The following is a 10652-nucleotide window of genomic DNA, read 5'->3' on the forward strand; positions in this document are numbered from 1 at the left end:
TTCTTGAGATATAATCCACATACCATACAATTCACTCATTTTTTTAAAAATATGTTTTTTGTTTGTAAGTAATCTCTACACCCAATGTGGGGCTCAAACCCACAACCCTGAAATCAAATCACATGCTCTACCAACTGAGCCAGCCAGGTACCCCACAACTCACCCACTTAAAGTGGTGTACAATCCAGTGGTTTGCAGTATATTCACAGAGTTGTGCAACCATCACCACAATCCATTTGAAAAGTTAGAGAAGGTGACTTATTTAAGTTTATTTATTTATTTATTTATTTAGAGAGAGCATGAATGGTGGAGGGGTGGAGAGAGAGAGAGAGAGAGAGAGAGAGAGAGAGAGAGAGAATCACAAGCAGGCTTCACACTGTAAGCGGGGAGCCTGAAGCAGGGCTCAAACCCACAAACCGTGAGATCAGGACCTGAGCCAAAATCAAGAGTTGGATGCATAACCGAGTGAGCCACCCAGGCGCCCCATCACAATCCATTTTAGAACATTTTTATCATCTCCAAAAAAACCCATGCTCTTTCACTACCACCCTCCAGTCCCTCCCATCTCCCTAGCCCTAGGCAACTTCTTTTAAATTTTATTTTAGAGAGAGAGAGAGAGTGAGAGAGAGAGAGAGCGAGAGAGCAGGAGCAGAGCAAGTGAGTGAGAGAATCCCAAGAAGCCTCCATGCTCAGCATGGAGACACAGGACACAGGACTCAATCCCCTGGGATCACAATCAGCTGAAATCAAGAGTCAGACGTTCGACCCACTGAGCCACACAGGCGCCCCAGCCCTAGGCAACTTCTAATCTACTTTCTGTCTTGGTAGATTTACCTATTCTGGACATTTCCTATAAACGGAATCATACAATATGTGGTCTTTTGTGAATGGCTTCTTTCACAGCATCATGTTTTCAAGGTTCATTCATGTTGTAGCATGACACATTCCTCCTGTTACATGATACATGCCTGTGGTAGCATGATCCTTCACTCCTGTTTCTTGTAAACAGCTTTATTGAGATACAGTTCACATACTCTACAATTCGTCTGTTTAAAATGTCCAATTACTTTTGGTATATTCACAGAGTTGTGCAGCCATTACCACAAGCAAGTTTAGAATGCTATCATCGCCTCAAATTTCATTTCTTTTTACGGCCAAATAATATTCCATTGTATGGGCATACCATTTTTATTTTATTTTTTAATGTTTATTTTATTCATTTTGAGAGAAAGAAAGAGCAAGGGAGAGAGGGAGAGAGAGACTCCGAGGCAGGCTCTGCTCCACCAACGCACAGCACAGAGCCTGATGCAGGGCTCCATCCCAAGGTTCGTGAGCTCATGACCTAAGCCGAAATCAAAAGCCAGTTGCTCACCTGACTGAGCCACCCAGGTGCCCCTATACCATATTTTATTTACCCATTCATCAGTTGGTGGACATTTGTACTTTGTGGATATTATGAATAAAGCTGCTGTGAACACATGTTTTCATTTCTCTATGACACGAATTGCTGGGTCTGTGATAAACTACAGGTTCAACTTTTTAAGGAACTGCCAGACAAACCATGTGATTTTTTTTCAATCCTGATTTTCTCACTTAACATTAACCATGTGCTTTTTCATAAACTGTTAACGTGTTCAATGTTTTTTGAACGCTTGGCTTTTAATGATTGCAGAGTTCCAATTCTTAGTTAATCAGTCCCCTGTTATTGGGCATCTAGATTATTTCCAATTTTCATATTATAAACAGCCTTTCAGTGAGCATTTTTGGGCATCAATATTTTTTTGTGAAACATTTAAAAATATTTATTTACTTTTGTGTGTGTGTGAGAGAGAGAGAGAGGGAGAGCACGAGTGAGGGAGGAGCAGAGAGGGAGGGAGACACAATCTGAAGCAGGCTCCAGGCTCTGAGCTTTTAGCACAGAGCCCGATGCGGGGCTCAAACGCATGAACCTACTGAGCCACTCAGGCACCCCTGGGCATCAATATTTTTATGCATCTCTGGTTATTTCTGAAGAGCAGATTAGTCAGACCATTGAATCAAAGGACATAGGCAGTTTTAAGGCTCTTGGTACATAAAACCTTCCAAAAACGTTGTGTCAGTTTGCGCTCTGGCAAGTTGAGTTTGGGAATGCCAGTCACACACCACCTTATATTTTCATGGTCTCTTGAAGTCACCAAGGCAGGAACTTTGGAGATCTTTGACCCCATACCCAGCTCAACATGTAGCACACAGCACAAGTTCATGTTACGGAAATTAGTGTGAGCAAAGGAAGGCCCACACTCTGCATTAACAGAGGCCATGGGATGGAGAGGAGGGTACGATTGTCTGAGTCATCATGAAGACAGGCTCCACAGGACTTACCACCCAGCTGACATGGGACTCACTGCAGACTCAAGTGGTAATAAAGCATCATGAGGCCAAGAACCCTCCATATTGAAGTTGAAGTGGCCAATGTGAGAGGAAGCCACATACCGCAGTCACTTAGGGACAGACGCCAGTAGGGACGGGGTGTAGACTGGAGGCAAGTCTTTTGTACTCCACTCTGTGGGCAGCAGTCTTTATATGGAGTGCTGGAAGAATTACCTTCACTGAGATAGCGAGGTCATCAAACTCTCTGTCCACTTGGATATCCTGAGGAGAAACCCATTACAAGGCAGTACATTACCACCTTCTGAGAACTTTGCTGGTTTTTGCTGGTACACACAAGGTTTTGGAGAAAATCCTTAGGGCAGCTTCTCTCCTATGGATGACAATGTCATCAGTCCCCAAACTATTAAAATAGGGAAGGGAAGGGGCTCCGGGGGGCTCCTTGGAGTCTGTGATTTCTTGACCTGCGGGTTGGTTGCATAGGTCTGTGCTGTTTGTGGAAATTCACACCCCAATCCATGTGCACTTTTCGGCATAAACGTTATTCCTCAATAACAAATGTAAAGGCACGGGGAGTGAGGGGAAGGATACTAGCACCAATAGTGTCTTTCTCTACATAGGCCTTTTCTGTGGGGTCTGCTATCTCATCCCATCTTCACAATGACTCTGGGTGGGAGATTTTAGCCCCATTTCACAGAAAGACCAGGCTGAGCCCTGGGAATGGTTTTACATGAACTGTAAGGATTTAGAAGTATTTCCCTTACAGTTATTTATTTTTGAGAGACAGAGAGACAGAGCACAAGCAGTGGATGGGCAGAGAGAGAAGGAGACATGGAATCCGAAGCAGGCTCCAGGCTCTGAGCTGTCAGCCCAGAGCCCGACGCGGGGCTCGAACTCACAAACTGTGAGATCATGACCTGAGCCGAAGTTGGACGCTCAACCAGCTGAGCGTTTCGGGTGCCCCGAAGTATTTCCCTTAAAACTGAGAAGATCTAGGCTAGGGAGATTAGACTAATAACAGTTAAGGAATAGGAAAATGGAACATTGCATCTAGACAGGTGTTGCTCTCCAATTCAGAAGATCCCATGTTGATGGACTCAGGATTTGGTCCCAGGCCTGATTCCAAAGTCTGTGGTGTTTCTGTTATGCTAAAAGCTTCTGTTAATAACCATACATTATATTGAATAAGCATGTATTTTTGCAGAACAGTTTCATATATAATTCCTTTTTTTTTTTTTTTTTTTTTTTTAATGATGGAATCCAGTGCTGACAGGAATTCTCGCAGAGCAAGAGGAACATGGTCAAGGCATGCTACTCTCTGGCTTTGGAGCTGTAGAAACTCGGCAGGCAGAAGGAATCAATAAGCAATAAGAAGAAGGAAGCATCAGTTGTCCCAAGCCTGAAGGATTGGAACTGTAAAAAAGTTTCTGGAAAGACTTTGACACAAATCTGGTTTTAAATAAATGAGGGTTAGAATAAGCAGTGATTTGTGACTAGACTTCAGTTTAATAACTGGTGTTTGGGGATTCTCTCCTTAATGTTTAACTGCTTATATAATTTTCTCTATATATTTTTAAGTTTATTTATTTTGAGAGAGAGAGAGTGCGAGCGAGCAGGGGAGGGAAAGACAGAGGGAGAGAGAGAGAATCCCAAGCAGGCTCCCTCCTTTCAGTGCAGAGACCAACATGGGGCTTGATCTCATGAACCATGAGATCATGACCTGAGCCAAAAGCAAGAGTCAGACACTTAACCAACTGAGCCGTCCAGGTGCCTTGAATTTTCTATATTAAAAAGGCACAATTGAGATACCTCGGTGGCTCAGATGGTTGAGCATTTGACTCTTGATTTCAGCTCAGGTCAGGATCTCAGGGTCGTGGGATTGAGCCCTGCATCAGGCTCCATGCTTAGCATGGAGCCTGCCTAAGATTCTCTCTCTCTCTCTGTCTCTCTCTCTCTCTCTCATTCTCTCTCTCTCTCTCTCTCTCTCTCTCTCTCATTCTCTCTCTCTCCCTTTGCCCCTCTCCCCTAAAAATAAAAAACAAAAAACAAAACCCACAACTGAATGAAAAGGAGTCTTAATCTCCCTCAAAGCCACATGAGTGAATCTTCCAGCACCAATATCCACCTGCAGGCAGAACAGGCCAGGGGGTGAGGTGGGTAAGTACTGAACCTTCAAATCCAAACATCAGTGAACAGCGAGCTAAGTGTCCTCTGAGGCAATTCTCTCTCAGCCAACGAAGAACCCAGGCATGAGCCAGAGATGAGACCGCAACGGTATCCCCCAGTCAGGAGTGGAAATAAAGCCACAGTGGCATTGTGACCCTCCATTCAGGCCTGGGGTGGAACTCAGACTTAGCCACACTAAGTATCTGAGCAGGACATGCTGTTTCTCTAATCCCTACTTTCTTCCTCTAAATGAGAACTCGTGGGGCTGTTGGAAGGATCACAGATGAGATTTATGAAAAGCTCTTACAGAGAAATCCAGCAGTTCCAGGGCGGACCCTGGATTATCCCGGACAGACTTTAGAACTCCAAAGCAGCCTTCACCTCGCATGGGATTCCTGGACATCTGAGAAACACACACACAATTGAGAAAAACTGAGCCCAGGGAAGCTGGAGGTGGAGCAAGTCCAAAGGGAGGGAAGGATTCTTCATCTCTGATGACAAGTGCCTCAGGACAGCCCCACTGTCTCAGCTCAGAATTTGTCTCCACTGACAAAACACCCTGGGTGAGGCGGTGAGGCTGGGGAAGAGGGGAAGGGAGTACGCACTGGCTGAGCGCCCACCATGTGCCCAAATCTGTGCCAGGTGCCAAAGATACGGACACACAAGGCACAGCTCTGCCTTTAAGGAATTCACCCATCACGGGGAGGAGAGGAAAAGGAAACATCATGAAAATGCAGTGTGATAAGTGCAATGAGAGTGTACATCAACTCTTCTGGGGAGGTGAAGTTTACGCACCCGCACTGAGCTTTACGGGTGAGGCGGGCAGAGCTGGGTATTTCAGCAAGAGCAGGAGGAGCAAAACAAAGGGGAGAAATTGCATCATGTGCAGAAAATTCAGAGCAGCTTGGGGTGAGCGAATGAACTTCAGCGGTGGAAGGCAGAGGGGCTGTGGCAGAGCCCAGAGCCCAATGTGCGGTGAATGACATACTACTAACCTTGGATTTATCCAGAGGGGAGCCGTTGACAGGTTTAAAGCAAGGAGGGGACGGGAGCATGTTTCTGCTTTAGAAAGATCAACTGGCAGGTGAGAAGGAAGGACCAGAGATGGGAAATTCACAGGTCAACGGAACTTGAGGGGAAGTGAGAAGGAAGAGCAGGCAGCCCCAGCACCCTGCAGGAAGTAAGATGAAGGTTGGAAGGCAAGGAAAAGAGAGGGAGGAGTGAGCACTGGGCGCCTACTTCTGACTCAGTGAGGAGCCCCCCTCCCCCACCACCAAGAGGCAGCCCTTAGAGAGAGAGGATGCCTTCGGGTTGTGCTTTATGCCCATGGGACATCCAGGGGATGGTCCGGCAGGTGGCTGTAAATGGGGATCCAGAGCTTAAGAGAGGTCTGGGCTGCAGGGGGGAGCGTGGATGGGAGTGCTTCAGGGGGCTCTTCTTCTTCTTCTTCTTCTTTTTTAATGTTTATGAGAGAGAGAGAGAGAGAGAGAGAGAGAGAGAGAGAGAGAGCGAGCACGCATGGGCAGGGGAGGCACAGAGAGAGGAGACATATCTAAAGTGTGCTCTGCACTGACAGTAGAGACTGATGCGGGGCTTGAACTCATGAACCATGAGATCATGACCTGAGCCAAAGTCTGATGCTTAACCGACTGAGCCACCCAGATGCCCACAGGGGGCTCTTCTGCCAGTTGATGGAGCTGAGAGCCAGGCAGGGCTGGATGCCACCCAGGACCTGTCCTCTGAGCACAGTGGCCCTCTTGGGCTTCACGTTCCATTGCACCCTCCCTTTTCCTACCCAACTGGCAATGCTGAAGAAAGGGAAACCCCATCTGTCACACAAGGCCTCAAGTAGGTCTGAGCATAGCCAACGGTACACCTGGGCTGACCCAGTGAGCTGAGAAGGAGCAAGGACAGTCGGGAGGTGGAGGTGACACTGCTGGGGGTTGGGGGGAGAAGGATGGACGAGGGAGGAGTCGGAAGAAGTGCCGGGGTCAGGTCAGAGATGGGTGAGGGAATGGCAAGGGAAAGAAGTGGTCATAGGAGGAAGCCAGGAGGTCCCCTCCCTCATCTGGGCTCTAGAAATTTCGTACCCTGCTGCCACTGGAGTGGGGAGATGAGGCAGGGGAGGGATGGATCTGTGTGGACACATACAGGCAGGTCTATGCTGGGGCCTGCCCCATCAGGCTAGCACTCACAACAAGAATCCTCAGTGTCTGGTTGACCCGGAGGCCCAGGCCCAGGCTCAGGGCTCCCACTGCAGAGATGCGGTTGTTGCTGCAACAGAAAGACATATGCATTTTGCTACCTTCCGAGCAGCTGTGTAGAGCCAGATGGTCCCAGGGTCCAAGCTGGTGTTGCTGGTGCATCCACCTGCTTGGGCTTCATGTTCCAGCCTCCACTGATGCCCCAGGGACCCTGGGAAGGTCAGTATGTAAAAGCTGGATAACAGCCCTGGTTCCCAGTGTTGAGGGAGATCACTCAGCAAGCACACCTGGAGCATCCCTCCCCTACTTTCCCCTCCTTTACCGCCCCCCCCCCACGACCCTGGGATCATGACCTGAGCCAAAGTTGAGTTGGACACTCAAACAACTGAGCCACCCAGGCACCCCTCCTCCCCTTTTCAAGTGAAGATGTTTTACATATATGTTTTCACTAGCAGCCCCCACCTATCCGTCAGGAATTATGAGCTCCAAGGTTCAAGTGCTGAACTTGAGGGGCACCCGGCTGGCTCAGTCGATAGAGCCCATGACTCTTGATCTTGAGGTCATGAGTTTGAACTCTTGTAGGGTGTAGAGATTACTTAAATAATTTTTTTTCAAACTTAAAAAAAAAAACCCAGTGCTAAACTTGAGTGAGAAGGAGGGAGCTGGGTGCTCTTGGATTGTGTCTCAAGCCCCATCGTGGGTAAACTGTGGTAGGCTTGGGAGTTGCTAAGGTGGTAAACAGCAACAGGATCATGGAGTCCCTGGTCCCTCAGGTGGCTATGGATCTGGAGACTGTGACACAGGGCCACCCTGTGTGCCTCACCTCATGTTGAGCTCTTCCAACACATTGTTGGTCTTAAGTGCCTCACCCACTGCAGATGCTCCAGGATCTCCAAAGCCATTGTATGAGATGTCCAGGACTCTCAGGAAGATGTTTGCCTAGAATGCAAAAGAGTGAAGCCAGGAGACCACCTGCGAAGTGGGGAAAGCCAGGGGTCACAGCCTCAGAGCCCGGGAGGCCCAGGGTGCAAAAAAGCACGGGCTGAGAGCAGAAGGTCAGAGGTTCCTGGTAAGAGTCTTGTGGCTTGGATGACAGTGACCGGGAGAACCAAATGACTGGAAGCACAGCACCAAGGGTGGTTGTGGGTGTGGATGATCCTCAGAGACTGAGAGGCCCACCGCTCAGCAGCAGACCCCAGGGACACAGTGGTCTGGTTCCATGACTGCTGGGGGCGGGGGGGGGGGAGGCTCAAGGGTAGGTCCTCTGAGGCACAGAGCAGAATGACAGAGGGACTCTGGTGAAGGGCTTTTGGGGGGCTGTGATGGGGAGAAGGGCAGGAGCTTGTGGGTGCACTGGGAGGACAGAGCCTGACCCACCACCCTGTGGGGCAGGATCCCCAGGTCAGCCCCTGAGGAGGGGGGCAAGGCAGCTGCTGCTGTTCCCTGAGGAGGGCCCCACAAAGCTAGCCAGCACCAGGGGCATCCTGGCAGGGGCTAGGAGCCATGCATTCCCGAGGCTTATGAACCACAACATCGAAGGAAGCAGGTGGGATGTTTAAGAGTATGTGCTGGGACGCAGGGTGCAGGGCTGTCATCTCAGGGAAGCATCTGCATGTGCCCATAGCAGGCATGTGTCACCAGACTGCACGATGTCCCCCACCAGCCATATGTCTGTAATAAATGGAGAAGGTGTGCAACATTGAACTGCAGACCCTTGAGTAAGTGACATGAGAGTGAGCACGGTATTTTGGAGTCACGAAATGGGGCTGGGACAATTAAAATCACCAAACAAAATATTCTTTAAGCTCTGCTTGAAGGATCCAAGGGTCATTTCTGAAGAGCTGCAAAGATAGGAAGCTGGCACCTGGGAGACTGTCCCCACAGGCCAGGCCAGAGGGCAGATGGGTGACAGAGGTGTTCATACCTCCAGTGCCCTGGCAAAGGCTACAGCTCCTGGTCCTCGAAGGTGATTCCAGTTTATATTAAGCTCGGTGAGTCCAGTATTTTCTGCCAGGGCTGGTCCAAGCATCTCCCCTTCGGAAACACCAAGACAGGCCTTATTCACTCTGTTCTTTCCCTCAAAAAATAATATTGATGACCGCTGTGTGCCAGGGTCTCCGCTTGGCACAACAGTCACCAAGTTGAACCCTATATGGGCCTGCTCTGTCCTAAAAGAATTCACATTTAATGGGGGAGAAGCAGTTGACCCTTGAATAGCACAGGGGTTAGGGGTGCCAACCCCTGTGCAGCCAAAAATCTGCATATAACTTTGACCGCCCCCCCAAACCTCAACTACTAACAGCCCACTGCTATTGGATTTTAGAAAGAAGACTTTATCGAGAATGTAAAGTGTTGATTAACACATATTTTGTATGTTATACCTATTATATGCTGTATTCTTACAATAAAGTAACCTGAAGAAAATATTATTATTATTTTTAAAAATTTGTTTAATGTTTATTTATTTTTGAGAGAGAGAGACAGAGCGTGAGCAGTGGAAGGACAGAGAGAGAGAGAGGGAGACACAGAATCAGAAGCAGGCTCCAGGCTCTGAGCTGGCAACACAGAGCCCAACGCGGGGCTTAAACTCACAAACTGAGAGATCATGACCTGAGCTGAAGTCAGACGCTTAACCGACTGAGCCACCCAGGCACCCCAATACTATTATTATTTTTAAATGTTTATTTATTTTTGAGAGACACAGAGAGAGATCGGGGGAGGGGCAGAAAGAGAGGGAGACACAGATACTGAAGCAGGCTCCAGGCTCTGAACGGTCAGCACCGAGCCCCACATGGGGCTTGAGCTCGCAAACGGTGAGATCATGTGCCAAAGTCAGATGCTCAACCGACTGAGCCACCCAGGCGCCCCACCTGAAGAAAATATTAAGAAAATTATGTGGGGCACCTGGGTGGCTCAGTAGGTCGAACATCCAACTCTTGCTTTTGGCTCAGGTCATGATCTCATGGTTTGTGAGATCAAGCCCAGTGTCAGGCTCTGTGCTGACAGTATGGAGCCTGCTTGGGATTCTCTCTCTCCCCACTCTCTGCTCCTCCCCCGCTTATGCACGTGCTTGCTCGCTCTCTCTCTCTCTCAAAATAAATAAATAAAACTTAAAAAAAGAAGGAAAATCATAAGAGGAAATACACTTATAATACTAGACTGTATTTATTTAAAAAATTGTGTATAAGTGGACCCATGCAGTCAAACCCATGTTGTTCAAATGTAAATACAACTTAATGGGATGTGAGTTATTATAGACTACAAATGGGGATGTGTGGGAACAGCGTGGGGACTTACTCCCTTTTGAGGAGGGTCAGGAAAGTGAGGAAAAAGGAGATAATCTTGAAGACTGAGGGACTCACCAGGTGTGTGTGCATGCACAGTGGAGAACAGACATGGGAAAGAGCAAATGTGTAGAGGCATGTGGGAGCATAGAGCACCTGAGGAAATTCCCACAGGCCTGGTGGGTGGGGGGAAGCCAGTGAAATGAGGTAGCAATGATGGACCCTGGAAAGATACTGAGAGGCCATCAATGCTGGACCAAGACTTTTGGGCACAAACCGATTAGTAGGCAGGGAGGGCTTTAAGAAATGACAAGGCTGGGCTCCTTAGTGGCAGGTGTAGGGTATGGACTGGGGTAGGCAGGGGCAGGGTTACAACCCAGGACACCAGTTGGAAGGCTTGTGCCATAGTCTATAGGCAAAAGGTGATGAGGCTGGTGCAGCTGTGTGCAAAGGAGACGCTTGTGGTGGAGAAAGGAAAGAGGGAGCAGTGCAGGGTAAGAAACCCCAAGAGATTTTTAGCTTATAAAATGCAGAGAAGCCCCAGCCACCCATCATGCTCTCCACTCTGTCAGCATTCAGCCAGTCTGACCTGCTCCCATGCCTCTGGGCTGTCCCCCTGTGTAGAACTGTT

At 48.5% G+C, this 10652-nt stretch overlaps 1 protein-coding gene across 1 annotated transcript; it reads right to left on the reverse strand.

Moving 5' to 3' along the window:
* Positions 1 to 1916: 1916 nt before the first annotated feature.
* LOC102952388 (leucine-rich repeat-containing protein 74B) lies at positions 1917 to 9117 on the reverse strand. The gene is given in 6 exon segments (XM_042977130.1): positions 1917 to 2532; positions 2534 to 2631; positions 4841 to 4936; positions 6729 to 6807; positions 7561 to 7676; positions 8662 to 9117. Coding segments are annotated over 6 exon segments (783 nt in total). The 5' UTR covers positions 9001 to 9117; the 3' UTR covers positions 1917 to 2477.
* Positions 9118 to 10652: the final 1535 nt, after the last annotated feature.

Source organism: Panthera tigris (assembly GCF_018350195.1).
Source record: "Panthera tigris isolate Pti1 chromosome D3 unlocalized genomic scaffold, P.tigris_Pti1_mat1.1 chrD3_random_Un_scaffold_123, whole genome shotgun sequence".
Taxonomy (NCBI): domain Eukaryota; kingdom Metazoa; phylum Chordata; class Mammalia; order Carnivora; family Felidae; genus Panthera; species Panthera tigris.